Source organism: Pelodiscus sinensis, chromosome 18, assembly GCF_049634645.1.
Source record: "Pelodiscus sinensis isolate JC-2024 chromosome 18, ASM4963464v1, whole genome shotgun sequence".
In the NCBI taxonomy this organism is placed as follows: Eukaryota; Metazoa; Chordata; order Testudines; family Trionychidae; genus Pelodiscus; species Pelodiscus sinensis.
In genome coordinates, this window is record NC_134728.1 from 31,939,891 (window position 1) to 31,960,480 (window position 20,590).

The following is a 20,590-nucleotide window of genomic DNA, read 5'->3' on the forward strand; positions in this document are numbered from 1 at the left end:
GGGAGCGGGAGGAGACTGTGCACTGCCCCACTCACTTCCTGCTACCACCCTGCAAGGGGCACATGGTGCTTAGAGTGGATTGGTCCACTTAAAGTGCCACGTGCCCCTTACAGGGTGGGGGCAAGGAAGGAGACGTCACACACTCCACTGGCCCCAGGCCAATTGGGGATCCAGCCCGCAGAGGCCCCTTTGCCCTTCCCTGGTGTAGCTCATGTGGCTAACTCCACAGTGGAGGTTTAACACATTTTGCCCAGGGGCAATAACTGAAGAGGTGCGGGACAGCACAGAGAGGAACAGGAAATGAGCCGAAAACAGCTACAAATTAAAGCAGATTCTTTATTTAGAAAAAGTGCTGAGCATTGACAAGCCTAGGTACAATTCTTACCCTTTTCAAATGAACTCTCATGTCTGCTTGCTCCAAACACGCCCCCATCTTAGGAACGCTACCCATTGGCAATGCAGCCTCCTTCCCTTCTGCGACAGGCGCACTTGGCAATCTCGCAGCCTGGGCACGTCTGTTCCCTGCACGGAGCAGGGGAAGCTCTGACCGGAGGGGAAGAGGCTCTGACAGACAGGTCCTGACCACATTTCCCATCCCACTGCAGTGTTGTCCTATCACAGGCCACGCTGCAGAACCCAGATGGTCATTACAGAGGGGCGCATGCAGAAGGCTGCTGCTGTCCTTCTTTCCCTTGCACTGCACCCAGATTTCCAGCTGCCTGGAGCTTTGCAGCAGGAGGTCTGTAAATTAACACCCAGGTGCGTCTCTGGGAAATGCTTGTGAAAGCTCCCTCAGCAGAGCTATACCTCTGGGATTAATTGGAAGTGTCTTGACTCTAAAGAGTTGCTCTGTGTTGCCAGGATTAAACTTCTTGTGACTTGAGAGCCAAGGGCAAATTGTTTCACTGGGAGGGTGGGGAAGCTCTGGGATAGTGTGACGTATTGGGGGGCTGTCTGCTCTGTAACCCGGTGCCCCCCTGCCCTGTGATGTGTGATTCCCACTGACTCATCCACATGCTGTGATGCGTGTCAGTACCTTGCTGATCGCGGTGCGTGGGCTGTGGATGACCCCTACTGGCCTCTGTCTGTGAGCACGGCCCTGCAGGGGGCTGCCTAGGTCACGCAGACAAAGACCCAACCCGTCAGACTAGACCGGTTGGGGGCAGCGAGGGAACTAAGGAAGTGAGTGTTCGGGGGAAGGGGCAGTCGCTGGCTGGAAAACATGAAGGGAACAACCTAACCGGGAGGGTCTAAGGGGGGGGAGGAGGGTGGACCCCCTAACCTTAGGGATCTGGAACCACATCACGTCTGTGCTGGGCTGTATCCTGGAGCAGGAATAAACCCTCTCCAATCTACTGGCTGGCGGAGTCTGTTCTTGCTGCTATGGGGCTGCAGGATCGGGGGGACCCTGACGTGCTGCCACAGAGGGGTTCCCTAGGGAGGGGGTGGAATCCCCATCCCTAGAGGTGTTTAAGTCTGGGCTTGACAAAGCCCGGGCTGGAATGATTGAGTTGGGGTTGGTCCTGCTTTGGGCTGGGGGCAGGACAAGGCGCCTCCTGAGATGTCTCTTCCAGCCCTGGGATTCTATGAAACTAATAGACACAGTCGGGAAATACTATTTGCGTCACTTTGCACATTGTTAGCTGCACACCGTGGTGTGTTCTCCTGTGTGAAAAGAGGGCTTCTCCCCCCCCCCCATTCTCAGGGGAAGACACTCCTGCGTCGGCTGTTGCCACGATTAAGCAGGAACTGCCATCTCAGTAGCTTTGCTCACAGTTATTCCTATTGAAGTAGAGGGTTGTGCCCACGAAAGCTCATGATCCCATCAACCTGTTTGGTGTTTGGTGTATCTCTAAGGTGTTGTGGGACTGTTCGCTGTTGACGTGTTTCCAGTTCCAGACTCTCACGGCTTCCCCTCTGAAGTTATTCCTACAGCTCCGGCACAGTGGCCAGAATAGAAAAGGACAGTGCCCTCTATTCATGGCCTTGATAACGTCCCATCTCCACATCTGACAGCAGCGAGTCTCTGTGCTCAGAACAGGGGTTCAGAACAATGAAGAGACGATGCTCAAAGTGGTGAGAACTGTGCAAGCTAAACCAAGCATACGCTGTGCCCTCCCCCGCACAGCCCCGCCAGCACATCTGCACTCTACTCCCACTCCAAGCAGCACCCTAGGGAGCAGGACTTTGCAACCATTCCAGAGTGGGGGCCATCTCGTCCCAGAGACTGACTCTCCCCTCTCCCTGCCAGTTGCAGCAATTGTGTAACTGTGAAAATGGCAGCAGGGAAATTTCATATCCAGCTGCAAACTGATGAGCCAGGGCCCACCATGGTCCATGAAATACAAGGCAAGGGGCTTTTACTCCCCAGCACAAGCTCTGAGAGACGCGCCATAGACACAATTATGGGCAACGGATAATCTTATACAATTACTTTTGCAATTGAAAAACAGACATTTAAAAACATATTTGCTTTATGACGAAAATGTAATAGCAAATTGCATGGCACTCTACAGAGGCACGAAAAAACTACCTGAGCCATCTATGCAGCAAGGGCACTTTGATGCTAATCAATGTAGGAGCGTTGCTATTGAGTTGGCCTGAAGAGAAGAGCAGAGAAACCCTCCACCGAGCAATGCGCAATCAAAGGTGGATTGGCAAACATGGCAGCAATTAACTCCTATTCCAATCAACTCTGTATGGAAAAAAATGTTACCTGGTTGGCAGTTTTCTGCAGTTCCTTGCACCGCGCGGGCTTTGAAATCTGGTCCTAGGTCAGGACTAGAAGCACTAAAGTAACTGACTCCTACATACAAGTACTCAGAGTTTGGGAGGCCAGGTTTGCTATATCGATTGCCTCTATCAGCCCATCATTAACTCCAATTCTTTCGCATGGGAACTGCCAACAGCAACATTTTTTGTACAGCATCTGCACAGAGCGTTTCGTTTCTAACATTCCGCAGAAGCTGAAGATACATAGGCGATCTGTGCCGCGGCGCCTGAATACAAGTGACTGATACACGAGCAGAGTGCTCTTCCTGGTTCTTTGGGGACACACGGCAGATACCCTCTCCTCTACTCCTGCTTTGCTCCAGGTAGCTTCACAGGAGCCCAGCCTTGCATCTTGTAATAGGACACCAGCTGCTTAGGAACTTCTGCCAGGACTGTCTGGGAAAGAGCCTCCCGAGGAGCCTGCAGGAGACACCGGTGTAAGCAAACAGAACAACAGCACATAGCAGGGGGCCAGGCTGCCCATCAATTCTGCTCCTCCAAGGAAAGACCCAAAAAGCCTCTCCAGCTTCAGCTTTCATGCCTCAGGGCCTATAGGGCGCTCTGGGCAGGAGTGTCTCTGAAATGCAGCAGCACACAGAGACCGGGGGTGGGGTGCAGCTCTTTGCTGAACCAGCTTTTGTTGAAGAGAGGGAAGCTTCAAGCTAGCACAGCATCTTCGTCAGGCCTGGGGAACGTCCTCGGGCGCCGCAGCTAGAGCCAAGGGGGGACAGACTGTCTGGTGAAATTGCTAACACATATTTCAAGGCACCATTCAAGGGGAAGTGGCCCTTGACATCAACATTGATCCACAGAAAGCTCAGGGAAGAGTGACTGCACAGGTGGGGTGCGCTCCAGGCCCATGGCAGAACATCTGAAAAGAACCATCCGACCCCCCACTCCGAGACTGCCCAACAAGTGCTGTTTCCATGCTGGCAAATCTAGAGTGGAGCTCAAACTGGCAGTTTTATGTGACTAGTTCCAACAAAATCTATTGGATTCATTTATAAATCACCAGCAGTGGTCAGAGAACCAGTTCCCTTCACATCCTTCAGATCAGGGTAGGAAACTAAACCTACCACCCCTAACACCTGTCATCTCCCTGGCTCCTGCCCTAGACTTGCTACTATGCAGCTTCCCTGGGTTCCCTAGGGAAGTAGTGGAGTCTCCATCCCTAGAGGTGTTTAAGTCTCGGCTCGACAAAGCCCTGGCCGGGTTGATTTAGTTGGAATTGGTCCTGCCTAGAGCAGGGGGCTGGACTTGATGACTCCTGAGGTCTCTTCCAGCTCCATGGTTCTATGATTCTAAAAGAGAAACTATGAAACCTGAAGCAACATCAGGGAGGGTCCTCTGGGCCCTTGTTGAACACCAGGAACTGGTTCGTCAAGGCAGGGCAGCCTATTCAAATGTAAAGAGGCGCAGGAACCTGTCCGTACAATTGGGCTTTACCTGCATGCTAGGCTGGACCCTGACCCCTGCTTCTTTCCCCTTGGTTTCCAATTCTTGCTCCAACCCTTGAATTGACTCCTGATTCTGACTGCGGCTCCGAGCCTTGGCTTGACTCCCAAGCCCACTGCTAGATTCAGCCTCCTACAGTCTAGTCTTGACATTAAGGACACAAGCAAAGTTTTCAGTATAACCTAAGTTGTGAATTAACTGAACACCACTCTACCAAGAGAGCTCCCCTTCCCCCGCGGCCACTCTGAGTAGAAGAGTACCCTTTTCAGCTTAGCATAAATCTTTTCCCAGGCAACAGAAGCTAACCTGAAAAAAGCCAGTCTAGGCTTTTAAACTCAATTATATGGAGAACCCCATATTTCCTACTGGGATTGCTGGAGATTTGAATGCAGTGCTTCATCCTCTGCGGACAAATCTCACCCTCAGGATTACAAGCCCGAGTGGCCTTGCAATCGCACATGAAAAAGCTGATACCAAGTATGTTCTGTTCACACTGGCCCATGCATGGGTCTTATTCCCACAGATCAATTTCTTTTTGAGCACCATAGATTTGCTTAATTCTGTAAATGGCTTCTTCCATTGATAGAATTGCTGTGTCTGACCAGGCCCATATAATTCTTCAAACAGCAATAAGATAAGGTAAGATCCGGGTAAGAAACAACTCTATAGAGAGAGAGATTTAATTCTTCATTTTTATTAGAGTCACATTTAAAAATCCTTATTGAAAAATAAATTGGAGGCTGTCGTGGGAAACACACAAAGCCTATTAGAGGAGGAGAATTATTAGTTTTACATCTGAAAAAAGAGGGAACATGGAGAAAATATGATGGCTCTGGAGAAAAATAAGTAAAGGAGCTTGGTTTGTCTTATGCCACAGCCCAGACCAACTGTAGATTTCGACTTAAATGGAATTTGCCACGTTTTGACTCAAACGCAGAGCTGGCACCCTCCTAAGACCAAAGGACTGTGTGTGGAATCACAGCAACCTGCCATAAATATGGTACGTTAAGGGCATCACCTACAGATACGAATAAAGAGCTAATCAGTTTCTGTAAAAAGCTGTGTAACTTTGACCCAAATCTCGCCACAGACGAGACTGGAGAAGGTTCTATCATATGCCCACCTCAAGCCAGGTTTGTCAGAAGCTGTCACAGCTCCGAAACCATCAACAGCTCGATGATACTGTAGCAGTGACCTCTGATGATCCCAAACCACAAGCTGGTTTAGTGTTCAGTGCAGAAAAGGCAGTGTGGAAGACAGGATTTATACCCCTGACACAGGGACCTTTGTGCACCAGCTAGCAGGGAGTACAGGGACATACCAATTAAAGGGATCCTTGGGTCTGGTATTTACCTTCTACTTCTCCACAGAGTGTCACGTAAAGGTTCTAGGGAAAGCTCTGTCACATTGGCCCGCCATAACCTTTGCAAACATCTGTGTGAATAATGTGTCAGGAGAGAGGTCTCTGTATTGGAAATTACATTCTAGAAGCTTTAGAGTTAGTCAGAGGTAGCATCTTGAAACAGACTTCCCCAGACAGTAGGTGGAAGATGCTTGCTTCCCTCACCAGCCATGGGGAGGCGTGTGCCTTACAATAAACGTCTGTCAGCACACAGAGTCTAATGCTAACCAACAGCACCTGGAGGCTTCAGAAGGAAATTCCCAGGAGAAGGTAAACAGTGGGGCGCGGCGGGAGGGGAGAGAGAATCCAGTTCTAGAGGTGAACAACAAAGGAGTGGTCTTGTCTATCTGCGGGTGCAGAGATGCACCCTGGCATCCTTCAGTGGGGGAGGCAAGCTGCCAGCAGGCTGGGCCTCAGGAAAGAGGAGTCTCAACAGTGCTGGCTGAGAAGCCCTAGAGAAGTAGGGCCATGCCTGCCAAGAGGGGACCGTGGCACTTGAGCTTATGATTTTGTTATTTCCAGTGGTAGCAAAGGAATATTGGAATCTCTCTGCTATTAGACACTTGCCCTCTCAGTGCCATGTGCTATGCGGAGCAATGTTCTAAGCTGGCCTCTAAGCTGCAGCACATTGTTCCTTTGGGGACAGCAGCCCTTGTAATTCTGTGATCAGCGGACCAAGGCCTGGACGCTCCAGAGGGATCCTGAGGGGTTGGAGCGGGTCTCTGGTTTAGCTGTACATTTAAATTAAATTAATGGAGATTGCCTATCTCCTAGCACTGGAAGGGACCTTGAAAGGTCATCAAGTCCAGTCCCCTGCCTTCACAGCAGGACCAAGCACCATCCCTGACAAATATTTGCCCCAAATCCCTAAATGACCTCTGCAAGGATTGAACTCACAACCCTGGGTTTAGCAGGCCAATACTCAAACCACTGAGCTATCCCCCTCCCTCACCATTGTAGGACGACAGTGGAGCTTGCAGGGGCTGCAAAAGGATTACTGTGCAACTTGTGGCACAGTTTTTGGGGAGCTGGGCCCTGGTCAGTCCAGACACGGCTCTTGCACATTTAAGGCAGGTGGCAACGAGGGGCTTCACAACCCCCAAATACTTCACAACCTTACAAAAACTTAGATTTGGACCCGTGTAGTTCCTGGAGCTCAGAGTTATTTCTCAGCCAACATCTCATGTCACAACCTCCAACATGACCTCGGATGGCTTCAGTCTCTTCCAGAGCACTAGGACAAGGGGCTCGCTAGCTCCATTACTTTTTAGCATGGTTATGGGGGCAAAGAGGTTAGGCCTAGTGATGTGAAAACCTTTAGCTCCAATTACAGGGGAGCTTGTTGCTCAGTCTTTTGCTGAGCCCCTGGCTTCATGGAAACACCTCCACTCACTCAGTTGCCCCTTCACCTACCAAGCTGGGAGTGCTCAGCTTCTGATGGACAAGAACCATCCTTTGAGAACCAAGAGAACAGCTCCAGCGCCATTCTGGCCCACACTCCCTTGCAGACAGCTCACTGGCTTTATGCTCTAGCTATGTGGCTAATGGATTCACTACAAAGACGCTCCTCTCTCAGCTCACCCCGGGGACAGTTGGGTATAAGGAGAGCAGGATAACAGGCTGCAGTTTTCCTCATATTAAAATAAAAGATAACTTACCTTTTGGAACTGTCGGAAAGGCACAAACTGTACAATGTCTCGTGCAGCCGGCTCCCCCGTCACGGACCTTAAAACACCGTCATCCCCATCCAGGAATTCCATGGCCTTGAAATCAGCATTGCCAACTCCAACGATAATAACAGACATGGGCAGCTTCGAGGCATTGACAATAGCTTGCCTGGTCTGATCCAGATCAGTGATCTCCCCATCTGTGATGATCAGGAGCACATAGTATTGCTGCAAAACATTCAATCGGGCAATCAGTGAACATAAGCTCAACCCCCCAGCCAGAGCCCAAAGCCTTAGCTACCGCTAGGGCATGTGACTCAGGCACAGGACAGAGTGAAGTTCTGTTCCCAGTACCTGGGTGACCTTGGGTTAGTCACGTCTCCCTTCGTGACTCAGATTTTCCTAAGCTGGCCCCAGTTTTAAAGGGGAGGGGGAACTGAGAGGCTTAGTACAGTGAGGTCTGTAAAGAATTTTCAGAGCCTTGGACAGAGAGCGCTAGAGACCAGCAAAGTACCACTGGAGCAAGCCCGTCAGCTGTAATACCTGCTGTCTGAGGCTGTTTTCCTTAGTGGTGGTATTGTTACAAAGGATAAAGAAATTAAAGTGCCCAAGAGCATAACAAGCTGAGAAAATTCAGGTCATGAATGAACGCCCAGGAAGGACATGAAATTAGAGGACTTTGAAAACTGCACCATAGGAATAAACTGCATGTGGAACAGACTATGTCAGAGGCAGCAACAAGAGTTGCCACATGAACGTTTCTAGAAAGAGTAAGACACCCCAGAGCAAACATTAAATGGGAACACACGCAGCACTGGTAGGGGGCTCTACTAAGGGCCACGTGGCATCCTCCCAGTCCTAAAGACAAAGGGTTACAACTGAGCGCCCAGATGTCTGTATAATCAGTGCTCTCTATCTTGTAGTGCCTGCTTGCAAACTTTAATACAAAGAAAATAAACAGGAAATCCTATGCGTCAGGTAGCAAGACAATCGCTGTTGTTAACAACTGGAAAGGAAAGGAGTTGCCCAATTCCCTCGGCAGTTACTGGCGGTAGTTTAGAAAGACACTATTTGTACCGTAAACGTCATTTCATTGAGACACAGTTAGAAAGAGTATGGAAAGGGCCTCAGAATATGAACTATCCATCACTCTAGCAGCAAACACCCCACTGAGAGATGAAGTGCAATACATCTCCCTGCTCATGCAGACAAAAACCCACAGTCCCTGGATTTACAACCAGGTAACCAGAAGTAGGGATTTGTCTAGATTGGGGTGGGCAAGAGGTGGCTAGCGGGCCAGATCCAAGCCGCCCGGTCCAGTCTATGGCCACCTCGCTGGCACCCTTACTATAGAGCTGCAGCCACTTTAAACAGCAGGCTGCTAATTGCTATGCAGTCTGGGTGAGGCAGACTCTATGATGGACCCCTGCACCATGCTTTATGAAATGGACATGAATATACACAACTCAAAGGTGCTTTGAGCGAATTATTTCCTGTAACTCATCAATCTTCATGTCATGATCTGCTGGTTCTGTTTATCTGACTCTGTTGCATGTATCATGTATGCGTGTAAAATTAGGCACATGGAGTGGGGAATACTTTGTGAGTTTCAAATGTGTGATTGGGAGAAATGGAGGGTGTTACCCGCAACTTCTTGATGAGCCACTGGTAAACAATCTTTTGTCCTAAGTCTGAGCAGTGGTTAGTAGGGAGGGGCCTCAACTCCTTAACAAAAAGAACAGGAAAGCAGAGGCCTGGGTCTTTTGGCTGGGCTGCACCCGAAGGAAGGAGCGTGAGACCCATGGTGAGGAGACTGCCCTGGTTTGGAGGGGCAGCTGGAAAAGAGGTTTCAGAGGGAGTGTGAAGAGTTTGTACTGAGGTTTCAGTGGAGAATTAGCCAAACGTTTTTGTTTCTTTTGATTTGTAACGTACTTTGCTCTGCCTGCTCTCACTTACCACCACTTAAATGCTACTGCTTCCACTTCATAAAATCATTTTTGTTTTCTATAAAACCCAGTGTAAATAATTGTTACCTGGGGATGCAGCCAGTGTGCACATTCCCCCTTTCATTGTTAAAGGGGCGTACCTAATTCTCTGGGGTTTGATCCCATCTGGGGAGTGGTATCGAGGAAGCTGGGCCTCCTCGGACCTGAAGAGGTTCAGTGTCTGTGCTGCTTCTTGGGGAGGGGGGAGAGGGGAGGGACGTCAGCTCGGGGCCTGGGCTGGGGGAGACCAGCGGAGCTGGCCCAGCAGGACCGGGCGGTGAGGAGCCCCAGAGAGTGGGAAGGTGAGTGGCCGTGGCAGCACCCCGGGAGGCCCCCACCCCGAGGGGTCGTCTGTTACCACTCCCGTCACACACTCCGTTCAAAGTCTGTGTGTTTGTTTTAAAGAACCAACATGGAAACAAATAATTCTATCGGGCAATAAAAGGCTTTTGTGTTGGTGAGACACGGTTTTCAAATTGAATAAATGAAACTGTACAAGTTAATGACGTGATTTTTAAACAAGCTAGGCCTACAAATGCAACGTGTGCGAGATGGTGAGCCTGATTTGCATGGGAAGTGATATAATTAAGCCATGATTACACATCAGTGCTCACAGTTGTGCTAATGGAGTAGTTTAAGTTTGTATTCCCTGCCCAGCATTGTGGAAGGTCAACTGGACTTGCTGTGAGTGGCTGCACTGGTCTCGTCTCTGTCTGGGGAAGTGATGCTCTAGAAGGGGTTGAAAACTCCTTTCTGCCCTATTTTGTGCATCTTTTGCCAACCTGAGCCACCCCCAGGGAATGTCAGTCAATGACTTCAAGTCACTGGAACTGCACAAAGAAGGGACGTACCTCACACTGACCCCTTGTAACAGGCTGTATAAAGCCAGCGCTGGGAGTGAAAGGGTTAAGGAACAACTCTGGGCCCTGACTACCCCAGCTAGCCACCCCGGGAGAGCATGCTCCAGGTGCAAGTAGGGATTGAAAGCTATCCAGACAGCCCGGAGGAGCTGACCAGGCAAGGAGAAGGGCCTGAAGAAGAGCATGGGAGCTGCTCCACTGAGATGAGAGGATCTGACCCCGGGAACCCAGACTGACCACAGGCCTTGTTTGTTCTACATTACCCTGGTCATAGACTGCAAAAGCTTGAACTACAGAGTATAGGGGTAGGATGAGGCCCAGGTAGGACTGTCTTAAGATGCTCCTGGGTGCCTGACCCTGGCTATACTCATTCAGAGCCCGATGGAGTAGGAAGACCTGAACTCCCATATTGCCCTATAACCGAAGATTTTACCTCTGTCTCACCCCACCCTACACAGAGCCAGTGTTTCCCCAGGATATCACAAGGTGAGGAAAAGGTCACCTAGACTCCAGGGGCTGAGTGAAATACCATCAAGATTTGGGCACGCTGGGGGAACCAATCAGAGGAGTGCAAGGAGGGAAGGCGAAATCTCTTTGCGATTCCATTCTATCCCGGGCAGGGAAGATGGAAAGATCAAGCATGCAGGTCTGTACCCGACAAACATGGACTTACGGTAGCAGTTCCTTGCTGTGCTGACTGAGCTGCAAACCTTGCCACATGGTTTATAATAGGAGAGAAATTTGTTGGCCCATAAAGTCGGAGCTGAGGCAGTGCCTGGCGATAAGCATCCACAATTCCTTGGATCCCTATGCAACAAGACAACCTGAATTACCAGAAAAGCCTTAACATGTCACTGTCTCGCTACAGCCGCCTCTCCCATGGAACATCTATACACAACCTAATGGACAGGTCACAAACACCAGGCAGTATTGTGCATGGCAAGGTGGCCCCATGTGCACAAGAGCATAAGCAGAGTGCCTAGTGGGAACCTGCAGAGAACTGGTCGGGTGTCCTGCAGACTGCTCCCATCTTGAACTTGCCAAAAGATTCTCCAAGAAGCTCCACGGGTTAGTGCTACCGACGTAATGCAGCTGCTAGGAGCTTCATCTACAAAGGGAAAGGTTTGTAGCTGACAGACTGGTGTGTGCTTAGGCTGGGGCATTGACAGGCGAGGCAATTACAAACTCACGCGGAGACACTCACAGGACTAAGGCTCTCTACAGGGCTGGCTTCAGGGGACAACACAGGGGTAAGCAGGGAAAGAGATCCTGGCAATGCAGCAGGCAACCATGTTCACTACAGGAAGGGACACCTGGGCTCACCCACAGAAATTCACAGATTTGTAATTTTCTATTGGCCCAGACAAGACAGAAACACTGAAGTTTCTTAAATGTAAGGAGCGTGTGCTAAGTACTGAATAAGAGGGAACGAGAGAGTCTTTTGCTGCAAGGGCTTCATAATCCAACTCAAAAAGAACAACTGAAAAGATTGCAGATGAGCTACTGTTGAACAACGTGGCTTCTGAGAGCAAAAGATATAACCCTCAATTGTAAAAGCTGCGTTTCCAAAAGAATGAGTATTTAGTGAGTATGTGGTGAAGAAATGAGTTTTCAAATACTCCAGATTCATAGGCATCCACAAACTAAGACCTCTACTGCCAGAAAGAGCAAATGTGATTTCTGTGGAGATAAAAAGCCTGAACAATGTAAACCAGCAGTTCCTATTTAAGAAACATTAACAAAGACAAAGGTGTGCTTACCCTGACAATAGGGGTTGTTGGGGTTAAAGTTCAAGGCAAATTCATGAGAAACCTGGAAAAGAGAACAGTTACAGCTGTTTGGCGAAAACCTGATGTGCACACAAGTGCTGGCAGAAGTCTGAGAGACCTACCTGCCAGTTTGGAGGAACCTGAGCTCCGAACCCAAACGCAGGAAACAGCTTATCTCTGCAACAGAAAGGGAAACAATATGAAGACTGAAAAACTGGGATGTGTAATACCATGTTGATATCCACCCCCCTTTGCCTCTTCTATTCACTGCTTCAACTGAAGGAAAGCGAATGCTGCATAGGATCCAACCCTGCTCCCACCGAAAGCAGCAGGAGATCGTGCAGGTCCCCTGAAAGCGTGCTGCTCGGGCGCAGTGCAGTGAAGCCTGAAAGGAGGAGCTCAACTCCCTGTTGAGCACAAGACCAAACCCCTCATGCAGCTGTTTCTGTTCACATAAGGCCTGCGCCTGCCTACAATTTAGCTCCAGGGGCTTGCATGAGCAGCAGGACGACTCCCAGCATTGAGAGAGAGAGGTAGGGGCAATGACATGGGATGCAGCTAAGAGCTGCTGAGCTGTGCAATATAAAGGAACACACGTGCAGCAAGACCAGCCTGCATGGGCAGGTGAGCTCCGACCCACGTGATCAAATACAGGCAGTCCCCGACTTACGCGGATCCGACTTATGTCGGATCCGCACTTACGAACGGGGCTTTTCTCGCACCGGAGCTCGCGGGTGGCGGGACCGCCCAGAGTGCACCGGTCCTGCCACCGCGTCCTCCGGGGCGAGAAAAGCTGCTCCGGGTCTCCCTGGTGTGCTGGGGGGGACTCCCCAGCACAGCAGGGAGACCCAAGCAAAGCCGCACAGGCGGCAGGACCCCGCTGCCCGTGCGGCTTTGCTCCTTTGCCCCAGAGCAAAGCCGCACAGGCGGCAGGGTCCCCCGCCTCTGCGGCTTTGCTCCAGTCTCCCTGCTGTGCTGGGGGGGGGGGGGGGAGTTCCCCCCAGCACAGCAGGGAGACCAGAGCAAAGCCGCACAGGTGGCGGGACCCCGCTGCCCGTGCGGCTTTGCTCCTTTGCGCCTCCGCGGCTTTGCTCGGGTCTCCCTGGTCTGCTGGGGGGGGGGGAGAGGGGGCGCAGCTAGTGCGCCCCCCCCCCCCAGCAGACCAGGCTTTTGTTGCGGGACGCCTGGGGTAGAGCAGCTGGGGTGCTGCTGGGTTGGTCCTGCGGGGACCTACCCGGCAGCGCCCCAGCTGTTCTGTCCCAGGAGTCCAGATTCAGCTGCTGTTGAAACTGATCAGTGGCTGATTCCAGGAAGCCGGGGGCAGAGCAACTCTGCCTAGGGCTTCCTGTAGTCAGCCGCTGATCAGTTTCAGCAGCGGCTGAATCTGGAGCCAGTTCCGACTTACATACAAATTCAACTTAAGAACAAACCTATAGTCCCCTATCTTGTACGTAACCCGGGGACTGCCTGTAGTCTGATGTCTGCATAACACGCCAGAAAACATAAGAACATAAAAATGGCCGTACTGGGTCAGACCAAAGATCCATCTAGCCCAGTATCCTGTCTACCGACAGTGGCCAGCACCAGGTACCCCAGAGAGGGTGGACCGAAGACAATGATCAAGCGATTTGTCTCCTGCCATCCCTCTCCAGCCTCTGACAGACGGAGGCCAAGGACACCATTTTATCCCCTGGCTAATAGCCTTTTATGGACCTAACCTCCATGAAATTATCTAGCTTCTCTTTAAATTCTATTATAGCCTCCTCTGGCAAGGAGTTCCGCAGGTTGACTACATGCTGTGTGAAGAAGAACTTTCTTTTATTAGTTTTAAACCTGCTGCCCATTAATTTCATTTGGTGTCCTCTAGTTCTTCTATTTAGGGAACTAATAAATAACTTTTCTTTATCCGCCCTCTCCACACCACTCATGATTTTATAGACCTCTATCATATCCCCCCCTTTTCTAAACTGAAAAGTCCCAGTCTCTTTAACCTCTCCTCATATGGGACCCGTTCCAAACCCCTAATCATTTTAGTTGCCCTTTTCTGAACCCTTTCCAAGGCCAAAATATCTTTTTTGAGGTGAGGAGACCACATCTGTACACAGTATTCAAGATGTGGGCGTACCATAGTTTTATACAGGGGCAGTAAGATATTCTGGGTCCTATTTTCTATCACTTTCCTAATAATTCCTAGCATCCTATTTGCCTTTTTGACCGCCGCTGCACACTGCGTGGAAGTTTTCAGAGAACTGTCCATGATAACTCAGCAATTCCTGCACCAAGCCCAACCACTTCTGGTGGAAGCAGAGCCCCTTTCATGAGGACATCCCAGCTTGGTGGGCAGATTTCAAGGGATGGGGAATGTGCCACATTCCTTGGCAATGGTTAATCGCACTCCCTGCTAAACATCTGCACCTGGTTTCTGGATTGACAGTGTCTAGCCTGAATCTGTGGACACCTCTCTAATCTTTCTTGTCACTCAGACCCACAACTGTGGGGCCGCCTTCGTCTCCAACCTCCCATGGGCCTCACATCAGGCCGACTACATACTGTAAAACTTTCTGCATATTATTAAGATGGCCTCTCCTATTCATCTGTGCAGCTAAAACTCTCCTGCTTCTCCACAGCTCACATCAGTAACTGCAACAGCCTTCTCCCTGGCCTAGACAAACGCGACTGTGTCCCACTGACATCCATCCAGGATGCTGCTGCAAAGACCACTGCCCTAGCCCACAGACTATTTCACCTCTCTCACTGCTTCCCTCATCTCTGCTGTATCACAAACGCCCATGGTCTGCACTCTCAAGGCCTTTCCCAGCCGCTCTCCACCCTCCCCACCATCTCCTAACTCAGTAATGACAGGGCACACGGCACATTTCCTGGACCGCACTGTGATCCAGTAGCCTAGGAAGGGGTGATTGGGGCTGCTGCAGAATGGTTGAGAATTCCAGCCAATCTCCCAGGTCACACGCTGCGCCAGACGAAACACCAATGATATTTCAGATTGAGAGAGAACTAAAGCCAGACAGAGCTCATCAAAACTGCAGTGCTGGAGAGCACATTTCCCACTGAATTAAGACCTGAACAAGCATGGCATTCAGGCTTGAAATACTTCCTAGCAACAGAAGATTAAACTACGTTGTCAGCAGCATAATAGATTAGCCCATAGCCCATGACTGCCAACCCTTAGATTTCACATTTCTTAGAAGCCTGCAGATGAGTCTGTGAATGGGACAAGAGAGAAGTGAGATATGCTTTATGCAAGGGGGTTATGATCTACTGAGTATGAACATCCCATTCATATGCACGTATCAGTTCTGTAAGGAGGTATCTCTATTTCATACTGTGCTGCTTTGGGTCACTTGCAGTCCCTGAAATGTCAGGGACAAGGAGAAAGCCACACAGGGCTTGATGGGCTATCGGCGAGGATAATGGACTGTGAATAGGCTGGGCCCACTCATGGACTGGGAGGGGGTGCTGCAAAGTCAGGTCATCTGGCCATTAGGGATGTAAAAAAAGTTTTAAAACCAGTAACCATTAAAAATCCTCGTGGTTACACAGTTAACCATTTCTGGCTGGGCAGGGCTAGGGAAGGAAGGATGGTGGAGGGGTGCCCTGCAGCTCCTGAGGAGCCACCTACCACCCCATGGGCTGGCAGCAGGTTCCCCAGGAGCCATTGAGCGCCTGCAAGGCAGAAGAGTTTAACCATAAGACAAACCAAGAAGCTGATGCTCTTACATTGCTACTGGTCACCTGATACTAACTCACTCATAAGAACAGCCGGATTGGGTCAGACCAAAGATCCATCTAGCCCAATATCCTGTCTTCCGACAGCGACCAATGCCAACTGCCCCAGAGGGAGTGAACCGAACAGGGAACCATCAAGTGATCGCTCCCCTGTTACCCATTTCTAGCCTGTGACAACCAGAGGCCAGGCCCACCATTCCTACTCACCCTGGCTAATAGCCACTGACGGACCTAACCTCCATGAATTTATCTAGCTACTCTTTGAACGTGTTAGAATCCTGGCCTTCACCACATCCTTGGTCTGCTGAACTGCTCCCCACTGAATGGGGAAATCCAACAAATGTTCCCCACCTATTCTATGTAAGAATGGGGAAGAACACCATGCCTCCCTTCCACTGGCTCCACCTCTGCCTCCCCTCCACAGATATACCTGACAATGCCTAGAAATAGAAGGGCTGCAACTGAAGGAGGGGAGGGTGGACTGCAGGTGCTAGGCCAAGAGATCCCTGGCCTGTGAAGGCCTTTATCTGAAACAATTACTAGGGTGAGAAGTTGATATTTGTAACCAGTTCTTAGTGAATCTAGCTTAGATTGTGAGCTTTGTATTCTTTTCTTAGTAATCGCTTTGACCACTTAAAATCCAAATGTTCATAGTTAATAAACATATCTGTGAGGGTTAGCTGTGTTAGTCTGTGACTTTAAAGAAACAACTAATAGCCCTGTAGCACCTTAGAGACTAACAAATATAAATACAATATATATCTATATAAAGAGAATGAATCATGAGCATTTGTGGGCAAAACCCACTTCCTCAGCTGAGCAGAGAGATGAGATCATCTGAAGAAGTGGGTTTTGCCCACAAAAACTCAGCAAGACGAGGTTAAAGAGGGCCCAGGCTGATCGAAAGGGGGTGGGTCAGTGGTGTCCGAGCACCTTAGGTGACATTTCAGTGGTCCCGACCCATCACAAAATCTTTTACGTACGTGTCATAATCCTGGATCACATTCCCCACACTCCAGATGGCAGTCAGGTATTCGTTTATCCCATTTGGACTGATGTAGTGAAGAGAATCCGGTGACTTTGGATCTCCATTGGAGCCAGTGAAGTCTATACCCACCTGTTTAAGATTAAGACAGCAGGTCATTGAAGTGTAAGTGAGAAAGAAAATGCTTATCTCCAGGACCAGCTCAGCTAGCCCAGCACTTCTGCACATGCAGATTGGCAAAAGTCTCCCCAGTACTGCTCTGGGACCCTTCTGTTCCCTAGGAGTCCTAGGCAAGCACTGGCATCTGAGATACACCTGCAGGGCACAAGTCTGCACGGCACCCTGGTCCCAGTCTTGCTTAATGCTAGCCTAAAAATTACATTACCTGATAAGAGATGAAGAAATGCCCCGCCCATTAGTTACTGTGAGCTGCTAATGACAATCAACCAAAGGAATTACTTTCTTCTGATAGGGTTGTCAACGGGTAACCAGTAACCTGCTTACCGGGGAATGGTTAACCATTAGCCAGGAGCAGCCCACCACGGGGCCAAAGGCAGCCAGGCTGGAGCAGCCCTTTTCACCCCCGCCACCTCCATGGACTCAGTTATCTGGTTAAAATTAACATTTAACTGGCTAACTAAACCAACGGGATTTTACATCCCTATCTTCTGACTTTTACTGCCCGGATCAGCTCACTGAAATACAGCCATTAAAGAGGACGCTGCCCAGGCAAAACTGCCAGGTTATTCTGTAGTCATTTACAAAGACATGAAGGAGGTGCACCACTCACTGTGAAGTTAATCTGGCAGCCTCCCATGATGTAATCCAGGAAGGAGTAGTCCGTTTCAATCTAAAAGAACAAATACTCAGGGTTGCATCTCCTCTCCTACAGGAAAAGGAAAGTTGGAGGTTCGCTAGACAAGCTTACCTTGCAGGATTTTATCCTAACAATTCCAGAGTTTTTGTAGCTCTTTTTCTTTTGTCTTTTGCCAGGGTGAATGCATTCAAACTCCACCTACAGGATGCAAGGCACAAAGCTCAGATCATTGACACGCTCACCTGAAGAAAGCAGTGGAGGAATTTAAACCGGGGGGGGGGGGGGGGGGGGTGTTATTCAACTCAGCCCTCCCCTCCAAAACCTGTGAAATCAGTGGGGTTTTTAAACACCAGCATAGCAAAAAGACGTAGATTTTAACCACTCTGACACGTGCTCTCTTTCAACAACCACATTTTACAAATGGTCAGATTTCCTCAGAAATAGTCTCATGAAGGTAGAGATAAGTCAGCTATGCAGTGAGGACACTTCTGGCCTGTCTCCGGGAGTCTGCTGTGCTGGAGTGAACAAGAGAGGGAAGCTACTAGGCTTCAGCCTGAGTCTCCAGAGACGCAGGAAGTAGAGATGATGAACACATTGCATAGGAACTAGACAAAAGAGCAGCAGAATATCTTCTGGAGAGGGAGCTGCAAAGGCACCCGAAGTTACAGGCTGGGGTGCTCTGAGTGCAAAATGTATTTACTTTTCTAGAATGTGTGTTAATGACATTGCAGCACAAATAAAATACGCCACACTAGCACTGCTCAACAGTCTCTCGCAAAACCCTTTGCAGTGAGTTATGGCCATCTCAGCTGAATAAATGGTGAAAAAAGAAATAGCTCACCAGAGAGCTGCCACCTGCTTTCTGCAGCTGAGACAGGTTAGTTTCAAAGCTGCCTATCAAGTCATGTGACCCATCACTATCATAATCTGTACAATGTACCTGAAAGGAAAGAAACAGCAGGCAATGGACAAAGGTGCTGTATCAGGGAGAATTTCAGCTGCTCACCAAATGATCTCTCGCTTCCAACAGCTTTGCAGTGATGCAAGTAAACTCCCCTATCAAATCAGAACTGGTGCTGTCATCCATATCACTAACTGAAACCTGACAGTGAAAGAGACACTCAAAGTGAATCCTGGTTAGAGATGAAGATATTGCTAACTCACCAGTTTAGCTAATGGGAAATTAAATGCAACTCGCATGCATAGCAGAAGTTTTGCTTCAACTGGCATGTCTACCCAATTAAACAGATCTGCTTTGCTAGACTATTGAATATGATTTACTTTTACGTAGGTCCCGAGGTATAAACATGATTTTAGTCTGTAGAAGGTGCTCACTTGGAATATGGGGAAAGCAGCAATAAGAAAGCTGTATCCAACATCTTCCAGTCTTTCATATTTACTTACATAAAAAAAGTCATAGGGATGGTATTGGAGACTGGCAGCTCCACAGAGCAGAACCTCGCCTGCTTTCCTCCATATTTTGCACAGTACCAAGCAGACTATCACATTTAGATCAGCCTGGAGACCTGATTCCCCAGTGATAATGCCAATGTAAGAGACCATGGCATTCAGAACATGCTAAGACCTACATCAGTCATTGCCCCATGTAAGGTTACCCACTAGAAAGCAGTATGTAGGAGGGCTTAATATGCACAAAACACACAAGCCCAGTGAGTGGCACAGACAAATGGAACAGCCAGCCACTTTGAATGGTATGGGGCTGCTCCTTGCCTGAGGGTCCCGACAGGGTGGGTTGCAGGCCAGATCTCAGGTTTACATTGTACCATCACCTTGCTCAGCATCAGCAGTCTGATGCAGCACTCAATAAGCCTCTCAGCTATGTTTCAGATAAGGACGGAAAGCCTGATCATTCAGTCTGTGGATCAGCCATGAGAAAAGAACGTGGGAAATTTCACTTTTGCATTTCTTGACCTACTTTAAATTTGATACATGATATTGCATTAACATAGGCTTGGCATTTAATAAAAATGATCTCTTATTTGCTAGTGTTTAAATTTTTAAACAACTTTTCTAGATGAGAACAAACTGAACAGCTTAATAATTACGTAATAAATTGATGTCAACCCAGAGGTGGTAACTTTCAATTGCAAAGGAAGAAGATATTGAAAACAATCACTTAAGCATTTCCAGGACCTCACCTTTATTGGTTTATTGAAGTCCCCTCCACAGAAAGTCTGCAAGGGAACACTAAACTTCCTCCAGCATGGATTTAAATTGTTCTTAATCACCTGTAAGGTAACATGCCACATGCAAATCATTATGAACCTTAATGTGGTCAAAAATCAAGAGAGCAGCCCCATGCCCCCAGGGAGCCAGCTGGTGCCCCACACTGCAGGCTCTGCAGTATAAAGCTTTGTACCACAGAGCCTGCTGGCCTCACTCCCGGGGACCCAGCTGCGTGGCAGGCTCTGCAGCATAAGCTTTATACTGCACAGCCTGCAGTGCAGGGCAGCAGCTGGCTCCTTGGGAGCCAGTGTGGACTGGAAGACAGCTTTTAAGCTGGCTCTTGCCTGCCATCTTGCTCCCAGGGAGTCAATTGTTGAGCCAGCTCCTGGTGTGTACCAGCTCCCAGCCCCACTCCCAGGGAGCTGGCGGCTGCTTGTGTGGCAGGCTCTAATACAGAGCCAGCAGCATGCGGGGGCAGCCAGCTCCCTGGGAGCAGGGCGGGACACTCTGTGTGTGAACGTTAACCGATAACCCCAGGCTTATCTGTAACTGGTTATACTATTACATCCCTGCTCCCTGAACAACGTTAGTTATGTGGACAGACACACTCTTCTGTCCATATAGCTGCATCTATGCTGGTGCTTTTGCCAGCAGAGCTACGTGGGTCAGAGCTGGGAAGTGGGCTCACACCCCTAACCAACACAGCTATGTTGATAACAATTTTAAATACAGATCACGCCTCAGGCTGTGAACCTCTCAGATTTTGCATGCTGAAGGCAGGTCTATACAACAAGCTCTGCACAGGTGCAGCTACACCACTATGGTGTACACTAGGAATGTGAAGGCTTAACTGGAGGCTTCCCGGTAAAAGTTAACCAGTGGGGCTGGAGCAGCTCCCTGACCTTTAATCAATTAACCAATATGTTTAACCAGTTAGCCAATTT

General features: G+C 49.3%; 1 protein-coding gene across 9 annotated transcripts in view; it reads right to left on the bottom strand.

Moving 5' to 3' along the window:
* Window positions 1–316: 316 nt before the first annotated feature.
* Window positions 317–20,590, bottom strand: part of CPNE1 (copine 1) — a 93,967-nt gene continuing 73,693 nt past the window's right edge. For 6 of the 9 annotated variants that reach the window (XM_075901463.1, XM_075901465.1, XM_075901464.1 and 3 more), the window contains 10 exons: window positions 19,619–19,708; window positions 18,301–18,399; window positions 17,571–17,657; window positions 17,433–17,492; window positions 16,641–16,774; window positions 12,033–12,087; window positions 11,902–11,953; window positions 10,815–10,948; window positions 7,288–7,524; window positions 317–3,192 (listed from right to left, as the gene is read on the bottom strand). In XM_075901463.1, the coding sequence (XP_075757578.1) occupies window positions 3,076–3,192; window positions 7,288–7,524; window positions 10,815–10,948; window positions 11,902–11,953; window positions 12,033–12,087; window positions 16,641–16,774; window positions 17,433–17,492; window positions 17,571–17,657; window positions 18,301–18,399; window positions 19,619–19,708 (1,065 nt within the window). In that variant the 3' untranslated portion in view covers window positions 317–3,075. Of the gene's footprint in view, window positions 3,193–4,901; window positions 5,246–7,287; window positions 7,525–10,814; window positions 10,949–11,901; window positions 11,954–12,032; window positions 12,088–16,640; window positions 16,775–17,432; window positions 17,493–17,570; window positions 17,658–18,300; window positions 18,400–18,465; window positions 18,562–19,618; window positions 19,709–20,590 lie in introns of those variants that run through there. The other 3 variants (XM_006124441.4, XM_075901466.1, XM_075901467.1) reach the window with 3 other exon arrangements.